Here is a 20,367-nt window from a genome sequence, read left to right on the forward strand (position 1 = left end):
TACCTATGCACCCAGTGTAAATCTGAGGCAACTTGCTTTAACTCAGTGGAGTTACTCTAGGGCACTTGGTTTGAATGACATTGGTGTCAGACTGCTCGTCTAACAATGACTTCACTGATAGCTACTACACTGGAAAATAATAGCAGGTGGAAATGACAATGAAGACATTATAGGCTCAGTCCTGAATACCACGCTGGCCTTTTTGTGCCACTCCTGGGATTTAAAAGGATGGAAAACTCACACAGCTCTTCAGCTGGGGATTCCCTAGCATGTGGGACTCTCTGGGTAGTGCAGAGCAGGTGGTAATGCTCTCTCACAATTACCCTCTCCTGGCCCAGGGGGCATGATGTGGATGTTTCAGGTGGAAATAGGGCATAGCCAGAGTGCCGGTGAGGTCTGGCAATTCCTGGCTGGTGGAGGGCCCTTTGGGGGGAAAATGACTGGCTGAGCGGTGTTTGTAAGATGCCTAGGCATTGAGCCCTATGTGAGTGCGTGTGCATTACTGTGTGATAATGCAGAGCTACGTTACATTTGGAAGCATATAACAATCTAGCAGAGCGGGGATGTGTAAGCACTGGGACGGAGAGTGTCTCTTTGTAGCACAGGTTCTTTCTTTCCAAATATAATATGTACCTAACGCCCTAGAGTACTAGACACTTTTCCACGGTGCCCTTTGGAAAGCAAAAGCCACAGCAAGCAGCAGACTTATGAATCATTGGCAATAGATGCTATGTATCTTGTTATGAAATTCAAGATGGTGAAAAAAGAGCTAAGAGAAAAAACAGGAATATGAAACGAGAAGAGGAAAACAGCCGAAGGACAGGACACACTAAGGTTTTTGTTGCTAGCAGATAAACCTGTTTGTAACTTCAAATGCCAATTTTTAAAAGTTAAAGATGGAAGAAACATGAGAGTCAAAGATGTGAAGCACCATATAAAATAGCAATGTCTGGATAGTCAGAAAAGTGAATCTAAAAATGACATGATAGGCTTATACATTCATTTGTTTAATGACTCCATGGCAAATTTGCTCAGAATACAAACCAACAACATAATCTCTGTTTTTCCTTTTAACATCCAGTCCTGCACACCTTGAAAGTTGAGCTGTGTTCTTTGTGCCTCTCCCCTCTCCCCGGTAATAAAGATTATGCAGTCAAAATTTAGCTGACCATCTGCAAGACACAATAGAATCCAAGGGACTCAGATACCACAGTGATGATTATGGTATAAGAAACTAGATAGGTAGGTAGATACTGGAAGCTTTTCCATAGCGGTATTGATTCTGAGCTGCTACCATGAGGTAAACAAACCTGGTTTCTCAACTAAGGAAGCAGATATTCTAAACACACGTAGGACTTGATTGAAAGCCCATTGAGATCAATGAAAAGACTCCCAATGACTTCAATGGGCTTTGGCTCAGGCCCCTGGGGAGGCAGAAGGGCTACTGCAGGGGCAGTCTTGGCATAATTTTTTGGAAAGCTCGCACACAGGCTGCCGTGCATCACAGTTTTTAAATTTCCCCCAAAGCTGAAATTTACTCCATTTCCATCAGAAATGTTGAACATTTGCATCTGTTTAAAGCAGTGTCACATAGTAAATAGCAACCCCCTAGGAGGTACAGCAGGGACTCCTTTGAGTCATGGGACTGATCTGTGTAGGCGGGTTGCAGGGAGGGACTTACAGTATGACAGAGATATTTTCCCAGAAAGTCCCACTTGATTTCCCACAAGGCTCCGGGACGTTCAGGAAAGTGGACTCACCATAGGCTGTGTGAGTCATTTCCTTTTGTCAGAGGTTTGAAACAGTTTCATACAAAAATACTTTTGTGTGAGGTCAAGTAATTATTTGGGGGGGAGAAGGAAGGGGTTTGCATTCATTTTCAGGATTATACCCCATTGTACTTTGGTCTCCAACACCTACCTTTTAAAATAAATGGGTGAGATGAAAAAGGTGAGGTCTTGACCATGTGTGGTCATTAATGATCTGTTACCATTTTCACAAGAGTAGAGATTTTTAAATTCCAGCTTCCTGGCCAGATTCCAACCCTGGGACTAGTCTACCTAAAATCTCCTGAAACTTCAGCTGGATAGGGTATTCTTCACTTCCTGTCCTGAACAGTTGTGTGACGTTGCTGTGCGCTATTTGAAGCAGTGGCATTTTACATTAGAGGCTGCTGCATTCTTTTGTAGTGGAACTGCTGGAGCAGTTGCTACTTATAATTTATACATTTGTAAAAGTCTGCTGCTGCTTGCTTTAATCATACACGTGGTCCCATTTACTTCAGTGGGGCTGCTTGTGTGAATATAGTGAGCAGAATTTGGTTCTAAATTTGTAAAGAGCATAGGGATAGGAAAGGCCCTATACATTGTAAATGTAAACTGATGTTACTATTATGAATAATAATAAATGCACCAGGTGGCTAAATGCATAATCGGGGCATCGTATTCTAACATACACATTCTTTTTTTCTTGATCTCTGCATTGTGATTTTATTGTGCAGTAAGTGGCGTGCGTGTCCCCAAATCCATTCTTTTAACAGATTCGGTTGATCAACAAGTTAGTGGATTTTATTTTTGCAGCATGTAAAACACTTTCAATCTAGTGGTCTTGAACATCCACGCAGCTCACATGTATACAAGACACGGGCAAAAGAATCATTTTCTCTGAACTGTTCTAATTCACAGATGGTCCTTTTTTGATAAATGTGGATTCTCCTGTGTATTTTCATGGTTCTAACTCATCCCCTCTCAGGAATCTACTCTCCTCTAAAAAACTGGGGTAATTTATGATGGGCGTTTATCCCTGGTAAGTTGTTTGTTATCTAAAGAATATGTTCAACAATTGCTGGCCCCAGCCTGCCCAGATAGAGTCTGGATGTAGTTCTCCTCTCTGAAGTCACAGTTGATTCAGCTTGCACGATCCTTAAAGCATTAGCTGGAGGAGGGCAGTATTCCAGGAATGTGGGGGTGGCATTCTTTAGGGTAGCACAGAAAGATAGATCTAACAGTAAGGATGAAATTAACGAACACAAAGAGTGGCTAGGGCACCAGCTTGGGATTCAGGAGACCTAGGTGCAATTCCCTGCACCACCACAGACTTCTTATGTGACTTTGGGCAAATAACCTCGTTTCTGTGTGCCTCAGTTTACCACCTGTAAAACTGGGGGTGTCATGAGGGTACATGCATTAAAGGTTGTGACACGCTGAGATACTGTGGCAATGGGGCCATATACATACCTAACATACATTGAAAATTTCAGTTGAATGTCAGGGTAAACTTTCTGAGAGGGAGATGTATTAGGCTGTAAAATTGTCTCCCAAAGGAAGTGGTCAAATCCCCAGCACCTGAGTGTTTAAAACTAGACCCATGAAAATGGGCTGTAGGGGATGTTGATTAGCAGGGAGGTGGGTTGATGGATGGTTTTTCCATCTCTTACTTCTGTGATTCTAAATGCATCCCCCTGTTAGCTTCTGTTTTTTTGCCCCAAGAGAGAGTTTCTAGAGCACCCCCAGGTAGAAAACAGCGTGTTAGTTAGTGGTGCCAACATGCTATGGGCAGTTAAGGAGCATGTCTCTGGCTGTGTGCATATTCTATGTTGCACACTCTTCTTTTAAATTTGTTCCTTTCTGGGTACATCTACACTGGAATAAAAGCCCTGCGGCACAACCGTGGCTGGCTTGGGTCAGCTGACTTAAGCCCGGGAGCCTTGGGCTGTGGGGCTCAAATTATCTGAGATTTCTGTGTGTACACATCATGATTGTGGAGGGTGCTTAGATACCATAGTCATGTGCACCAGGTGAGAGATTAAATAGACCTAGAGGTGGAAGTTTCCGTATCCCTTTTCCGGTCTCGTAATCTGTACAAACCTCCTGGAGTTACTCAATTTGTAATGTTCATTTTATGTGGAGAAGCCAGGGTACCAAGGCGTGTTAGCATTTCAGCTGAAGACTATCTGGAGAACATTTCCTCTCCCAATCTTCCCTATATATGCCACTTGCTTTGCTCAGTTTTTGATTGGATTGCTTTAGCTATTGGTTGACTGAACTGTACAGACTCTGTGTGCCATGCTTTGTCAGGATGCCTTTGCTTAATGTTGAGATAAGTATAACATCCAAGTTACATTTTTTTATGAGAAGTGTAATGTAAATTCTTTTTCTTGACAGTTGGCTAGAGCTGGACACCACATATTATGTCAAATTAGTTCCTCTTCCTCTTGTGATAACTTGAGGGGTGTATTTCAAAGGAACCAGATGTTTTAATCTTTCTTGACTAGCTGGCTGCCAGACGTCTGGGACACAGAAGCTAACTGGAAATTGCATGGATGCTGACTTTTAGAGGGGCTTTTGCTTTTTGACTTTCTTTCTAACTCTGCCTTGCATGTTATCATAGCATCATGGAAACTAGATTAGGTCACCCAGACCGCCCCGTCAATGCAGGACACTTCCATTCTGCGTAGTCCCAAGAGCATTAGCCCCTCTAGGTAGAAAAGATTGTCTGGTGAGTAGGGTTTTAGCCTAGGACCTGGGAGACCTGGCTTCAAGTTCCAGCTTTCCTACTGGATTCCTGTGAGACCTTGTGTAAGTTACTTAGTCTCTCTCTTCTACTGATTTCAGTGGAAGTTAGGAGCCTAAATACCTTTGAGGATTTTGGCCTTAGTTCTCCATCTGTCACATGGGGATTATAGCACTTCCCTACCTCAAAGGAGTGTCATGAGGATCAACACATAAGACTGTGAGGTGCCCAGATACGATGGTGATGGGCGCCATCTACCCAGGTAGGCATCTTCTCACGGGAGGCTATTGATCAGTTGCTGACTGCTTTCGTAAGGTTCTTCTGCTCAGGATAAGGCTTATCACGCTTACTTCTTACAGATAGGGTTTCCTAGGGGATACGGTTGCTGCTGCAGGTGGCCTGGATGCCAGAGCATTAACTGTGGAAATGCTGGCTCTACTGTGCCTGCTTGTGCTTAGGAAAAGGGGTCAGTGGTTTCCCCCATTTCATTCAGATTGTTTACATGGAAATAGGGATCCAGCCTGCCCCATTCTATGTTCCATCCCAGAGATGGCTGCACTTCAGTGGTGCGGGAAAAGATTCTTTCTCGTAGGCCATGAAGAGCTGGTCCCAAAACAGAAAACAAATGTAGTAAAAATTTCTGTGAAATTTTACCCTCTTTTCCTTCATTTTTTTAAAATCAAACTTTCCTTACAGTCGGTAATGATCCATGATGCAATCTGGGATCCTCTGGGAGAAAAGACACTCGATAGCTGGGGTGGCCACACTTAATGACAATCTTCAGACGTTCGAGAGCCGGGGCGTGTCTGCCAGAGCTCAAGGTTTCTGCCCCACTCTTGCTGAAGCCTTGAGCCCCAGCAGGTGCACCCTGCAGGACTGAAGCCCCGAGACCCCTCTCCCTGCTGGGCAGAAGTCACAGGCAATGCATGGGGGAACATGTGGGGTCATGTTCCCCTCTCCCCCGATTTTTGCCTTGGTTTGCTGACACTGCTCGGTCACATGATGCCACGGAGCCCCCTCCCTGCAGGGCAGCTGCTGGAGCCAGCAAGCTGGGAGCTGCGGCCATAGGGTGAGGCAGCGGCAAACAGCTGGGAGCTGCAGGGAGAGCCGCTGCTTTTGCTGCTGCCTCTCCCCATGAAGCTAAAGCAGAGGCCCCTCCCTACTGCTCCCAGCTGTTTGCCGCTGCCTCTCCATGTGGAGCTAACACCTGGGAGCTGCAGGGAGGGGCCGCTGAGGGTAAAGGGGGGCATGCCTGAGGGGGCGTGACTCAATCTGTTGGGGGGGGGGGACTGAAATTTTAAATTGTGCCCCCCCACTCTCAGCAGGCACCATTCATCTCTGGCAGAAGCATCTAGCCCCTTTCCCCCCCCCCCCCCCCAGCCACGGGGCAGAAACTCCTAGCTCCCCCCTCCAGTCTCATAGGCGGAGAAGGGGAGGGGTTGGAGGGCTCTGTGAGTCACGCTTCAGCTGTAAAAGAGCCGCATGTGGCTCCCGATCCGAGGTTCGGCCACCGCGGCTATATAAGACAGGCCAAGATTTTCCAAAGGGAGTAGTGATTTTGGATGCCTCTATTTTTGGGTACCCAACATAGATTTGTTAAGGCAGGTTTCTTAAACTTCATTGCACCATGACCTCCTTCTGACAACAAGAATTACTACAAGACCCCGGGAAGGGGGACCGAAGCCTGAGTCGCTCTGCCCCGGGGATGGGGGCCAAAGCCAAAACCTGAGCCCCCCCCCCAGGGGGGCAAAGCCGACGCTTGAGAGCTTCAGCCCTGGATGGGTGGGGGCTGTAACCTTCAGGGCTGAAGCCCTCAGGCTTCGGCTTCATCCCTGGGTGGTGGAGCGAAGGACTTTTGGCTTTAGCCCCAGGCCCCAACAAGTCTGATGCCAGCCCTGGCGACCCCACTAAAACAGAGTCACGACTCACTTTGGGGTCCTGACCCACAGTTTAAGAACCGCTGTGTTAAGGGATCTGAGATTCAGAGGGTGCTGAGCCCCTGTCCTCTGAAAATCAGGCCCATTTAGGGCATCTCAAACTTGACACTCCAAATTGTTAGTTACTTTTGACACTCTTGGCTGCAAGATGCTATTTTTAATCCACCCTACATGCTTCCTGGACTTTCTGCCTGTTCCCGTCTTTGGCATTCCCCTGGCTTCTGTTCAGTTACCCTCCAGAGACTATGTTTCCTCTACGGCCTATGCTGAAGAGGAGTCTTGCCACTCCAGTTCTCTCCAGAAACTGCTGTGCCAGCTTGTTGATAGTCACAAGTTAGGGCTTTGGGTTTTTTAAAATGTCTGTTTCCTGACCTGATGAGACTCTACTAATAATGCTAGAAGTGTAAGTGCTGATGCCTTGGCTGCCAGACATGAAAGGGTGGCTAGTAAATGCAGTTACCGTTCTCAGCCTCAGCAAAGACAGCAAGTCTAATACAGTGTAAAGCAAGGTGACTGGATTACTTCCTGATCCTTCGCTTTGGTAGCTGTGCAGGCTAAATAATGCTAAGGGTAATCAGATCTCATGCTTCAAGGTGTCAGCGAATTACTTAGAGATCAGGAAGGACTTTCCCTCCACGTGCAGTGTTGCACACTTGGCCGGGTCCTTTTTCACACTTGTCTTTGGGGTGTTTTTAGCTATATAATAAAGTTATGCCTTAATTTTCAGTGTCCTGCAGCTTTAAATCTCTAAGGAATCTACTGTCTGCAGAAATGAAACCGCCATTTTGTGTTGATTTTAGTGTAGGGTGTCATGGAAGGAACACACGTATTATACTCTCTCATGGAGACTTTACTTTTGTTTTCTTAATCCTAACATGTATGGAAGACACTTACGTTCTGGAGTTACATCGAGTATTGGCCACTGCTGGAGACACCACCAGACTAAATGAACTGATGTTCTGACTCTGGCAAATGTGTGACCAGATCCTCAGCTAGTGTAAATCTGGATAGCTCCACTGACTCTGCTGATCTACAGCTGAGGACTTGGCCTTGGAACTGAGGGGAGAAAAATACCCTGCTCTACTAAGACTTGAATGGTCCAAAGCAAGAAATGTAGTGTTATGCACTATTACGCTGGTTTGTAATTGTACAAAGGAATGGTTCATTATTTGCCTTAATTTCTCTTCAATAGCCTTTGAAAGGAAAGATAATATGCTAAGATAAAGGATTAGAAGAAGGAATATCTCACAAGGGCTTCATGTTAGTAAAGCACTTGGAGAAGAACAGTGCTATAGCACTGCAGGAGGCGTAACATTCAAATAAACCCATTGATTGCTTTTCATTTTTGGATGTTAAATCAGTGTCTTGAAGAGACTTGTGTCCCCTCCTAGATCTTTTTTCCCCCACCTCATCTAAATATTTAGAGCAATCTAAAGAATTAACAATATTCATTATAAATAAAATGATGTCTTATTAAGTTCACAGTGCCTTGCATTCCGATATGGAATCTGGCTGTCTAGGCATTCATAGCACACTCCTGATGGTGGTAAATGAGCATGTCTTTGGTCCGCTTACAGTATAATTAAATATGAGCTGAGCCTGTAGCATAATGCAATAATTCAGTTTATTACCAGCTGAGATAACCCATCCTAACCATTGTGTTGTTCTTGTTGTGCTTTTCTTGCAGTTCCCAAGAAGCTTCTGCATGAAACCCAGCCAAAACCAACCAACTACCAAGGAATTCAGCAACCACATTTTCCACAGCAGCCAAGAGCGTATGATCCTAATGTTATAGGGGACGGCGTGTTCTTTCCTGAGGTCTCGCCGTCCATTCTAGAGCGCGTTCTGCCAGGTAGCTAAGACTATAACAATATTTACAGAAACCTAACAGCGGTGATTACAATTATGAGTTCCCATTAATGGACACTAAATACCAGAATCTGTACTCAGGCATTTGTGCAGTTCATAGGCCCCACCCATTTCGAAGCAGTGGGAAAAATACAGTTTTGTCATTGCACAACTACTTCATGACTTTGTGGCTTATGAGTTCCCTGTACCGTTCCAGCAGTGAAGTAGAGTAAGTGTCTGTCAGCACAGTACAATGATTACCATACAGCTTTAGAGCATGATCATCCTTCACTGAAGTCAATGGCAAAGCTCACACTGTCTTCAATGAGATTAAGGTTATGCTTTTATTCTGTATAACATCTTTCATAAAAACTCTATCCCAAAATGCTTTGCAGCCTTAACTGATATAATTGCAAACAAGAAAAAAGGCCAGAGAAAGGCAGAGGCAACAGGTTTGAAATGGGATGCACACGTTGCAAAGATAAGGGGAGGTTGTTCCAAAGACTGGGAGCTGCAAAGGAGAAGGCTCTTACACCATCAGTGGTGACATAGAGAAGGCCAGCGACAGGCAAGGCATAGGGGAAGACAACATCCCTGAGGTAGGCATGGGGGAACGTGGGTGACTTTTAACCAGATCCTGGAGTGAATGGCGAGCCAGTGGACATGGATGACGACAGTGTACAGTGGTGGATGGCCCTTCCATGATATGCTTTAGTTGCAATAGAATAGATCTCCTTTCCTCCTGCATAACCCCTGTAGTTTTTTCCCACCCTTACTGGCTGATTGTATGATCCTACAGATTAGAAAACCAGTTCTGTGGCTTTATGGTGCTTGTTGCTGGAGTGTAGAGTGCTCAGACAACCATTCATTTAGGAACTTGTTTGACTGCACTAAGGCTCCACCGGAAAAAACAAAGAGCGGAACTCCTTTTACAGCTCAAAGTAGAGAAGTTATTCTTCACTTTGCCTCCTAGAAAACACGCCTATTGGCGGTTACTGAGTCTTAACACTGCGATGCATGGATGTGCCCCCTGCTCAGTGTGTGTTCTGCCTTCCCCCACCCGGGTCCAACCCACAGAGCACATGACTCTGATACTGCTCCCAGCTAGGGAATTCTGTTCAACTGTAGAGGGTCATACACTAGCTCTTGAGGGTCAGTCTCCAATGATGACCAAGATGAGGGTCAACATGTGGATGGACCCTATGTTTACGAATAAGCCCGCCAGTAATCTGGTTAGAGTGTTCCACAGGACAGGTAGAGCCCAGCAGGTCTCTGTCTGTCTCCTCCCTGGGCCTTGCCTTGTTGATTTAGTACACAGCACATCCTAGGGGGAAGCCTCAAGAGGGGATGTGATTTGAAATCTTTGTCCTGCTGAGATCCAGAGATGCTTGTCCCCATTATGGAGCTTTCTGAAAACACTGGGGAATCTGTGATGTGGGAGGGCCTGTAGCGGGAAGGAAAAGCAGGAGAGAAGGGAACGGGGGCTTGTTGAGGTCACCAGAGTTGGAGAGAAGCCATGGTAAACTCGCAATGCTGCCCCGCATCTAAATGGCACGTCAATATCAGAAGGTGGGTCTTGAGTCGGTACTGCTGGCCTGCACTCACTCATCTGTTCCCTAAGGAAGCTTAGTTGAACGTCTTCTGTTTTCCATGAGACAGCCCCAATTTTGACGGTAAAGATTTCTCAATTATTGCCTGGGATATCGTGACTTCATATCATGACGTTGCATCATGGAATGATGATGCCATGTGGCCACAGGGAAACACCACCATGTGGCGATGCAGTTACTTTGTCCAAGAGGACAAAGACTAAAAGGTGGCAGGCCTCCCCATTAACCTTCCACCATGTACGCTGACACTGTTATGGCCTCTGAGCTTTTGGGACGCTCTGGGTGCAGGGAGTGGGATGTTTCCCTTCTGGAAATGAGTGGACCATATACGCAGGATTAATCAATTATCTCTTCTTCTCCATTTACATTATGCACAATTGCTGCAGAGTTTACATAGGGTCAGAGATGGCTATTAATCAGCAGTAAAGCCCTGTCACCACTTAACTTGTAACACTCTAACCAGATTACTGGCGGGCTTATTCGTAAGCATAGGGTCCATCCACATGTTGACCCTCATCTTGGTCCTCATTGGGAACTGACCCTCGAGAGCTAGTGTATGACCCTCTACAGTTGAACAGAATTCCCTAGCTGGGAGCAGTATCAGAGTCATGTGCTCTGTGGGTTGGACCCGGGTGGGGGAAGGCAGAACACACACTGAGCAGGGGGCACATCCATGCATCGCAGTGTTAAGACTCAGTAACCGCCAACAGTGTTTTGCCTTTGCTGTACACCTGCCAGTGGTGCTCTGATCACAGTGTGAGAGCCTCTGCTCTAGACTGGCACATGCTGCCGCTGTGTTTTAAAAGAAAACCTGACAGAACAAAGCACGCAAGGGAGTAAGCCATCAAAGCCTCGTTCACTGTTTCTTTGTGAGAATCCTCTTTGTCTTTTAAATCCCTCCATAAAACCTACCTCTGCTCTGATTCCTGCAGCTCGCTGCCCTCTGGCATTGGCGAGGCAAATGGTGAGCTGAGACTTCCGTTTTTCTGCTAAACTCTTCATTTTATTACCTCATCCTCCCATCAGCAGTCCCCATTGGTCAGTTTTCTCTATCTTTTGACGCCTGAATTGTAAAGGCTCTGGGGCAAGGATTGCCTTCTTTGTTAGTTGTTTGCACAGCACCCAGAACAATGGGGCCCTAATCCTTGACTGGGGTTCCTAGATGCTACTGTAATAGAAATAATATTAATAAATAATTCAAGTTATTTAGGGAGAGTCAAATTTTCCCATATCTCTTCCATTCAGTTCCCTGAGGATAGCTAGTTTGGCAAGTCACAATCCCTTTAGAAACACCCCCTTTAAAGCATGAGGCAACTGGCCTGCAAAACACTGTAAAATACCAGAGCCACAACCTGGCCTCCTTTTACATTTCCTTCTCCGACTTATTCAGCTCCCCTTTAATTCCCCAAATATGTGGCACTTCCAGTTACTATTTTTCCTGCCATATCAGTAATTTGGGGCTGGGAATGGCATTTTGAAGGCTCTACATTACAAGAGTTACTGGGTTAGGGCCCAAATACCCTTCACAACTGCTCAGACCTTGGGCTGAGGACAACTGACGTGACAATAATAATAATTACATTCCAGTAGAGCTTGTTATCTGTGATTGTCAAAGTGCCTTATGAATGTTATCACAATATCTCATCGAGATAGGTGTCATTGCAGCTAGGGAAACTGAGGCACGGAATGATTAAAGAACACTACATCCAAACTTGGGGGCCCAATGTTAGGCACCTAGATAAATGGCCTGGATTTTGGAGGTGCTGAGCACCCATCACTTCCTTTGGGTTCACATTAGGAGTTTAGTGGGGAAGATCAAGGCATTTATTAAGGTGCTGAACTATGGATTTAGGGGGAGATTTTCAAAAGCGCCCTTCGTGCCATTGACTTTCCTATTGAAAATGTCGGCCTTTACCCCTCTGTGTCTTAGTTTGTTCATCTGTAAAACTGAATTTCAGTGGGACTAGTGCTCCTAAATCTGAGGTGCTTTTGAAAATTTCCCCTTTGGTGCCTCTCTTCAGGCATCCATGTTTGAAAAATTTTGCTTAAACGACTTGCCCAAGGTCACAGTAATTCAGTGGCAGAGTTGGAAACAGAACCCAAGTTTCCCCCAGCTGGTCCCCCACGCTAACAGCTAGACATCACCACAGCATCCAGCTCTAAGCAGTGAGGTTATTTCACTGCTGAATTTGGCACTGGTGTGACCGCTGCTGGAATACCGTGTCCAGATCTGGTGCCCACAATTCAAGCAGGGGGGAGGGATAGCTCAGTGGTTTGAGGATTGGCCTCTTAAACCCAGAGTTGTGAGTTCAGTCCTTGATGGGGCCACTTAGGGATCTGGGGTAAAATCAGTACTTGGTCCTGCTACTGAAGGGAGGGGCTGGACTCAATGACCTTTCAGGGTCCCTTCCAGCTATTTGAGATAGGTATGTCTCCTTATTTATTTATAAGGGTGTTGATAAATTGGAGACAGTTCAGAGAAGAGCCAGGAGAATGATTAAAGGATTAGCAAACCTGCCTTATAAGGAGAGAGTCGAGGAGCTCAATCTATTTAGCACGACAAAGAGAAGATTATTAAGGGGGCGGACTGGATTAAAATCTGTAAGTAGCTACGTGGGGATTGAATAATGGGCTCTTCAATCTACCAGAGCAAGGTCTAACACCATCCAATGGCTGGAAATTGAAGCTAGACAAATTCAGACAGGAAATAAGGCGTACATTTTTAACAGTGAGAGTAATTAACCATTGGAACAATTTGCCAAGGGTCGTGGTGGATTCTTCACCACTGACCATTTTAAAATCAAGATGGGGTGTTTTTTCTAAAAGAGCTGCTCTAGGCGTTATTTTGGGGCAGTTCTGTGGCCTGTGTTATACAGGATGTCAGACTAGATGAGCACAATGGTCCCTTCTGGCCTTGGACTCGATGAATCTCTGAAGCTACACTAATAGGATGCAGCACCGCACAGGCATTTATCCACCTGAGCCATCGCCCCTGCCGACATTTTGAATTAACTTATTTCCCCCTCACTCCCAAAGCTTTGTCGCTGACCTCGGGGGCCACACAGCTTCCAGGCGCGTACAGTGTGAAATGAACAATGTAGCCGTTCACCTTGGGTGTGAGCTGTGCAAATGCAAACACAGAGAGACAGTGAACAAACGTGGACTTTCATGCGCTGCAGGCTGGAGTTGAAAGTGACTTTGCTCCCGTAGCAGTAATGGTATTTCATGCACCAGAATTGTCAGTTTCCTGAACTTAATACTAGCAGATAAGTGAAACTCAGATGCAATTGCCAGCTACTGTGCACTGTTTGTTTGCAGCCTGTACCAGATACACAGGGACAGGAGTCTTAACAGCCCTAGGATTTTGCACACTCACAGGTGGATGATGGAGCTCTCTCTATGGGCTGACTTTTTAATGTGTTTGAAACAATTAGTATTTTGCCATTGGTTGTGGTGTCTGCAGACAGATCAAGGTACAGCCAGTTCTTAGCAGGGATCTGATAAGGTCTGAAAGGGTCTCTTTCAGCCTCCTGGAATTAGCTGCCGTCTCAGCTCCAGTCTTCAACAAATAAAATCAAATCATTAACCCATGTTCCCTCACCTCTCTGAAGGGGAAATTATGTCTCAGTGAAACACAATGAGAGCATGCTTCTGAAGGAAGTCATAAACGCAGGCAAAGAGCCGCCCTTCCCTTAATAAGGCTGGAGGGAAAGCAGTACTGCTTGCCAGGTGTAGATCACTCTAGAATTACAGAGAGATGCGAGACCCTGTCTGTGTCTTCCAAGCCCATGTGCTGAGTTATTACACGTTTAGTGGAACCCAGCATTGATAAAGGCTCTTTGATTTACAAAAAAGAAAAGCAACCTGATTATATATTTGCTGTGAAGCATCTGGGTGTGTCTAACGGGGGATGTGAAAGAGAAGGTTAATGGGGAGAGGAGATGCTGCTTGGTAGCCAACAGAGAAACTGCCTTGAATCCACCGTGTGCTTATAACCACGAAGGTCCAGCTGCCTAACCGCGGCAGATTTGGGTGGCATTTCCAGTGACTGGCTCCAGATTTCTGAATGCAGAGGCAGGTTCAATTGCTTTAGGGCAATTGGGCAGCGCTGAAACTGACGTGCCTGTTCCCTCACTCAAAACAGAGAAGAAGAAAGGGAGGTCGGCTACCTTTTACCCGCTAGACAACACCCCCTTGCTGCTTCCCGTGGATGAGACACAGCGGCCAGTGGATAACAGCAGCATGGAGCCCGTGGGCGTTAGCACAGAGATGGCTTTGCTCAGCAACATCCTAGCAGCGTATTCCTTTATCACAGGTAGGTCTCTCACCTGCTTCTTCTGTGGGCTGCTGTGATGTCTTTTAAGACCCTCAGTGGGGCTGCCGCAGTGTAAATGAGGGCAGAATCTGCCCCTTTGTATTTCTCTCAGAGGTTCGTTTTCCCATTTGTCTCTCAGCAGGTTTTCCCTTGAAAGACCCGAACGGTGTAGCTCTAGATAGGGGTTGACTGTATATAACAGGCTGTATTGTGCTCTGCCTTCACTTGGGCTTGCTCTCATCTGAAGTTAAATACAATGTAATCTTAGATGCGGTATTATTTCTAATGTGCCTTTTTCCTGGAGATCAAACGCTGGCTCATTAAGAAGGCAAGCTTTTCCTGTAATTTGGAAAATGAGCGGCACTTAGATCATTACCCTGCTTAAGAGAATTTGGCTTATCTTCAGTGGAAGTGTGAAGGTGAAATTTCTGCTTAGTGTAATTATATATTTAAATCTAATTTAGGGAAAGTTTCCTCCGATCACAGCTTAGCTTTCATCCACATTTTTTCTTGTCATGTGTCTTTCATGTAACACGGGAGCTTTCTTCCACTTACATTTATTTTAGAGTCACTCTCATCATGAAGCTCTTCGGCCAGAATCACTGCTTGGGGGCAGCCAGGGTGTGGGCCCCTCATAGCAAAAAGCCTGCTAGAATGAGAGGCACGGTAGTGCAAGCTGCCCACGGCTCCCGTCTGTATCAGAGAGACCAGTGCTGGTTGGTGCTACCCGCAAAGTGGGTGGAGTCAGCCCCACAAAGCGTGGGGTCAGGCTGGCCGGGAGATGTACTGATTCACCACTTTCCTTAGTCCAGCTTCTGCTGGGGGAGAGAGGCTCCTCTGGAATTACAGTTGGAATTGCAAAACGACTGTCCCTGGACATGAGTCCCCTTTCCCCCGGCGTAACAGAGACAGGGCATGCAGTTTGTTGGCCCTTCATCGGGCAGGACTGAATCTCAACCCTTGGTTTTTTTAAAAATGCATACCTGTCTTGCTAAAAACGTAATGCCCAATTTTACAAAGACACGTGCATGTGCGTAACTTTGCACATGATGAATAATCCCATTGACTGGAATGAGGCGAAGCCAAGGGAATCACGGGGATAAATCTTGCAGAATCAGGGCCAAAATGATTAAAACGCAAACAATTTTGAGTTTTCTTTTTTTCACGGCACAAAGCTTCGGTCACTTTTATTTCCTCTCAGTGCCATTCTCTGGTTCTCATGCACTAGCACAAGGCTGTTGTGTTTTGGTTCCCAGCACAAGGTTTGGCTTTTTAGTTTTGTAAAATGTACATAGATTCAGGAGAACGTTTCTGTGTATAGTTCTTTTTGTAACACTGGGGGGGAGGGATAGCTCAGTGGTTTGAGCATTGGCCTGCTAAACCCAGGGTTGAGAGTTCAATCCTTGAGGGGGTCACTTAGGGATCTGGGGGAAAAATCTGTCCTGCTGTGAAGACAGGGGGCTGGACTTAATGACCTTTCAAGGTCCCTTCCAGTCCTACATCTCTATGACTTAAAAAACAACAACCTTGGTGTTAAGTGCACAGTTCTGTTTCCCCCCCATCTGATGGCAGTATTGTGCTCTGACTTTTCAGGGTCCCTTTAAAGCAGAGATTCTTAATGTAGAAATAAATGTCCTTCATAAATTAAGGTTGAATATTACATGGTTCATAGATATGGACACCTGCACTGAAAGAACTGCAAAGAGCTGCTGTAAATGCATCCTCTATCTATCTGTTGCTCCCATCATCGTGGGATCTGAGAACCTCAACATCTTTAACATATTCAATCCTCATGTCACCCCTGTGAGACAGGGAAATGCTACTATCCCCATTTTAAAGGTGGGGAACTCAGGACAGAGAGACTAAAGCCCAGATCCTCAAAAGGTATTTAGGCCCCTAGCTTCCACTGATTTCAACTTTAGATACACTCTAAACCAGGGGTGGGCAAACTACGGCCCGCGGGTTGCATCTGGCCCGCCAGCTGGTTTAATCGGTACCTTGTGCTCCAGCCAGGGAGCAGGGTCAGGGGCCCCTCTGTGTGGCTCCCGGAAGCAGTGGTGTGTCCCCCCTTCGGCTCCTACGCGTAGGGGCAACAAGGAGGCTCCACTCTGCATGCTGCCCCCACCCCAAGCGCCGCCCCCGCAGCTCCCATTGGTCGGGAACCATGACCAATGGGAGCTGCAGGGGCGGTGCCTGCAGATGGGGCAGCGTGCAGCAGAGCCGCCTGGCCGTGCCTCCGCGTAGGAGTGACATGCCACTGCTTGCGGGAGCTGCTTGAGGTAAGTGCCACTCAGGGCCTGCACCCCCGAGCCACTCCCTGGCGCCCCAACCCATGCCCCAGCACTGATCTCCCTCCTGTCCTCTGAACCCCTCGATCCCAGCCTGGAGCACCCTCCTGCACCCCAAACCACTCATCCCCAGCTCCACCCCAGAGCCTGCACTCGCAGACAGAGCCCCGACCCTCCCCCCTGCCCCAACCCCCTGCCCCAGCCCTGATCCACCGCCTGCCCTCAAAACGCCTCAGTCCCAGCCCAGAGCACCCTCCTACACCCCCATCCCCATCCCAGAGCCCACGCCCCCAGCTGGAGACCTCACCCCCCTCCCCGCACTCTACCCTCACTGCCCCAGTCCCCTCCTGCACCCTGAACTCCTCATTTCTGGCCCGCACCCCCAGCCAGAGCCCTCACCCCCTCCTGCACCCTAACCCCAATTTTGTGAGCATCCATGGCCCACCATACAATTTCCATACCCAGATGTAGCCCTCAGGCCAAAAAGTTTGCCCACCCCTGTTCTAAACTCACACCTGTGAATGCTGGATCTTAGTCTGCCCAGAAAATATCCAGCATATCTGTGCAACTAAGGCTCCATCCCCACTGGAGTGCTACCCATGTTAAGGGGACTGTTTTAACCTTTCTGCTAATGTGGATTAAATACAGTTTAACAGGTCAAATAGACATAGTTAGAAATATAATGGTAACATAATAAAGGTTTGCATTTCTGTAGTGCCTCCCATTAAAAGCCCTGAAAGCATTTTACAAGCATTAATGAATTGTCAATAGAGATGCACTCAAGGCACAAACTCTGGCCCTGAATCTGAATCCTTCTTCAACTAGCTTCCCTGCCCCCATTTTTGGATTTGGGGGTTAGTTGATTATGAGAGAAGTCAGACATGAAATTTGGTCTGAGATCTAAAGTTTGCCAAAGTTGTAGCTCAAATCTAGTAATTTGGCCTGGAGACGTCTCTAATCCTCACACCTTCCCTGTAAAGTAGGTTATTATTGATATTGTCATTTTATATTTGGGAAAAATTAAAGTGACCCACGCAAGGACTTACAGTGAGTCAGGGAAAACTGGGACTAGAATCCAGGTCTTTTGACTATGCTAAAAGCACCATGGACTGTGTTTCCTTTTTCCACAGTAGAACTCTGGCCTATATTTTTCTCGTGGGACACAATCTCTTTTGAGCTGGGATTCTGCTAGATTTAGGGCTGTTCGGTGCTGGTGAACTGGTTGCGCTACCAGTAAAGACACAAGGGCTATAGGTGACGATTTTTTAAAAAACCATTCTCTTTTGGGGGCCTGTCCTGCAAGGTGATGTGCACCCTCAGTCCCCACTGAAGTCTATGGGAGTTGTGGGCCCTCTGTGTTTCACAGCACCGTGCTGCTGCACACCTGTCTGTCGTGCCTCCAAGCAACAGACAAAAACAGGGCTGAAGCTTCATTTCCTGACTACAGCTGCCTCCCGTCCCAGCTTGAGGAAAGCCATTCGGAAGCTGCAAGCATTTCCAGACCAAATCCGTGGGAAGTGGGTGGGCAGCTGCAGATGGAGAGACGGCAAACACCTGCCACTAGCACCTGTTGGCATTTACCGTGTCGTGCAGCAGGTGGGAAGGTTAGATGCAAATGCAAAGGGACGGGTCCTGGCCACCCCCTGTATCTTTTTGGCTGAAGTCTGTGTGTAAAGATGTAACGTTCCTATTAATGGCAGAGGAGTGCAAAAAGCCAGTATAGTATAGCAGGTCACTGAACCACTTGTGGGAGTGTTTGCTTTCTTTATCAATCTGCTCATGGCACTCCAAGCGATTAGTCAGGGTCCTTTAGCATTCCAGCCACAAAGGAATTTGTGTGTTTGTTTGTTTCATGCAACCCCACAGAACTTTTAAAATAATATTTCTATAGAAATTTGCAAAGGGGACAAATGGGGAGGGAGGCACCATAACTCCCCCATAAACAGCAACGTGCTGCCAATGTGGTAACAAGTGGTTCCTGCTCAGACCAACTTCCCTCTGAAATTGCTGGTGCCAGAAGTTAGACGGGGGTTCCCTGCGAGTCCCCTCCATTACATCACTGTCCTAACACGGGGAGTTCAACTGGCTGCTGTGCCTTGGAAGAGATGCAGCGAGCGCACAGCGCAGCGAGCAACGTTAATGAGAAACTCCTCCCCCCCGCTGAGCTCTCGGAGGGCCTGATGCCATCACAGGAAATCAGATGCAGTTTTGCCCAGATTAATTTTTATTTATTAAAACGACAAGAAGAAAATAAAGCACTATAAGAGCAATAACAACCTTGGCCTGGGCCATGTCCTGGAGAATTAATGACCGTCTGGGTTGATGCTCCCAGCTGATCATTAGCCCACAGGAAATAGCCTCAATAATTGTTGTTTACTTGGTTTCTTTTTAAAAAAACGTGTTTCTAATTTTGGCCGGTGTGGAGCGTCTAGAAAAGTGTGTGCGTTCCATACACAGGGAGAGGGGAGGCACGTGCCTTTTGGCTACATACATTAAAAGAAGTGATTTTGCAGTCTTCACTCAACGACCTTTTCAGCTGCATGCCCAGCCCAGAAAGAGAGGCACCATAAAGGGGGAGAGTTAATCACTGCTAAGGAGATTGCATGGCGCTCCAGGATGGGTCTTGAATACCATGGTGGGGAAAATATAACTCACAGATGTCATCTGAAACGGAGGGAGGAATCTCTTACAGTGGATAATACTGTAAACCTGGACTTCTTCACACCAAGGGGCACATGGAACAATCTACCAAATGGATATTGATACCCATCCTACGCACGATCTTTACTGAGGGGAAGGATACTAGGAGATCTGAGTTCAATTCCCTGCTCTGCTCATGACTTCCTCTGTGACCTTGGGAAAATCATGTAAGCCTGAATGCACAAAAGGAATTAGCTGCCTACATGCTAGTTTTGGCTCCACTGCAATGCACAAAACTCCTGCTGAAACCCTGCTTACATTTTTAGGGTAGAAGTTCCCTGGGCACCTATGTTTCTGTCTCTGCTGCCTCTCTCTGGGTACCTATCTCCTGCCTAAGCCCCAGAGCAATTCACAAACCAGGGAAGACAGGCGTTTATCCGATCTGGTAGGGATGCTTAGAAGCTGCCTAGTGGATCGGGTCCCAGGGAAAATCTGGGTTGGGGGTGCCCATCTTTTTTATAACTTTTAGCCCCATGGTTAGAGCACTTGCCCGGGAGGTGGGAGATCCTGCCTCAATTCCCCTCCCTCTGCCTAAAGGGGAGAAGGGATCTGAACAGAAGTCTCCACCACTCACACGTGTGCGTGTCTTAAACACAGGCCAGCAGGACAGTATGATGTAGGGCTCCCTCAAGCTCTCCTTTCACTGTGGATAAATAATGAAATCTATTGGATTAGGGAGACTAGATCCCAGGTGGGTGCCCTAACCTCTGGACTATAGGCTCATTCTTGTGTTCTTGCCCAATGACTATTTAAGTATTAATCCACAGTGGAATAGAAATAAGGATTTAGGTACTTAACATGCATTCAGGACCCAATGCCTCAGTTCCTCAACAGTCAACTAGGGTTAACAGCACGTCCCTATCTCGCCAGGGTGTTGTGAGGATAAATACATTCAAGATTTTGAAGTGCTCAGTTACTACAGCAGTGGGGGCTATCTAAGAGCCAGAAGTAGATTGTAATGAGAAAAGTAAAATCAATTTTATTTAATTGTTAATGGATTTTAGTGTATGTGCTGGATTGACAATCCAGGAGACAGAAAACCACTATTTAGCCACCTGGCAACAACAGTCTTGCCAGCATGCTTCAACTTTGCTCTGGAAGGACTGAGGGAGAGAGAGTGAGTTAGTCTCTGATAGGATTGCCAACTTTCTAATTGC

General features: G+C 46.6%; 1 protein-coding gene across 1 annotated transcript in view; it reads left to right on the forward strand.

The window, feature by feature from the left end:
- Positions 1-20,367, forward strand: part of EVA1A (eva-1 homolog A, regulator of programmed cell death) — an 81,111-nt gene that overhangs the window by 54,044 nt on the left and 6,700 nt on the right. The window contains exons 2-3 of the mRNA XM_034766913.1: positions 8,137-8,301; positions 14,052-14,222. Of these exons, the coding sequence (XP_034622804.1) occupies positions 8,137-8,301; positions 14,052-14,222 (336 nt within the window). The remainder of the gene's footprint in view (positions 1-8,136; positions 8,302-14,051; positions 14,223-20,367) is intronic.

Source organism: Trachemys scripta, chromosome 3, assembly GCF_013100865.1.
Source record: "Trachemys scripta elegans isolate TJP31775 chromosome 3, CAS_Tse_1.0, whole genome shotgun sequence".
Classification (NCBI taxonomy): Eukaryota; Metazoa; Chordata; order Testudines; family Emydidae; genus Trachemys; species Trachemys scripta.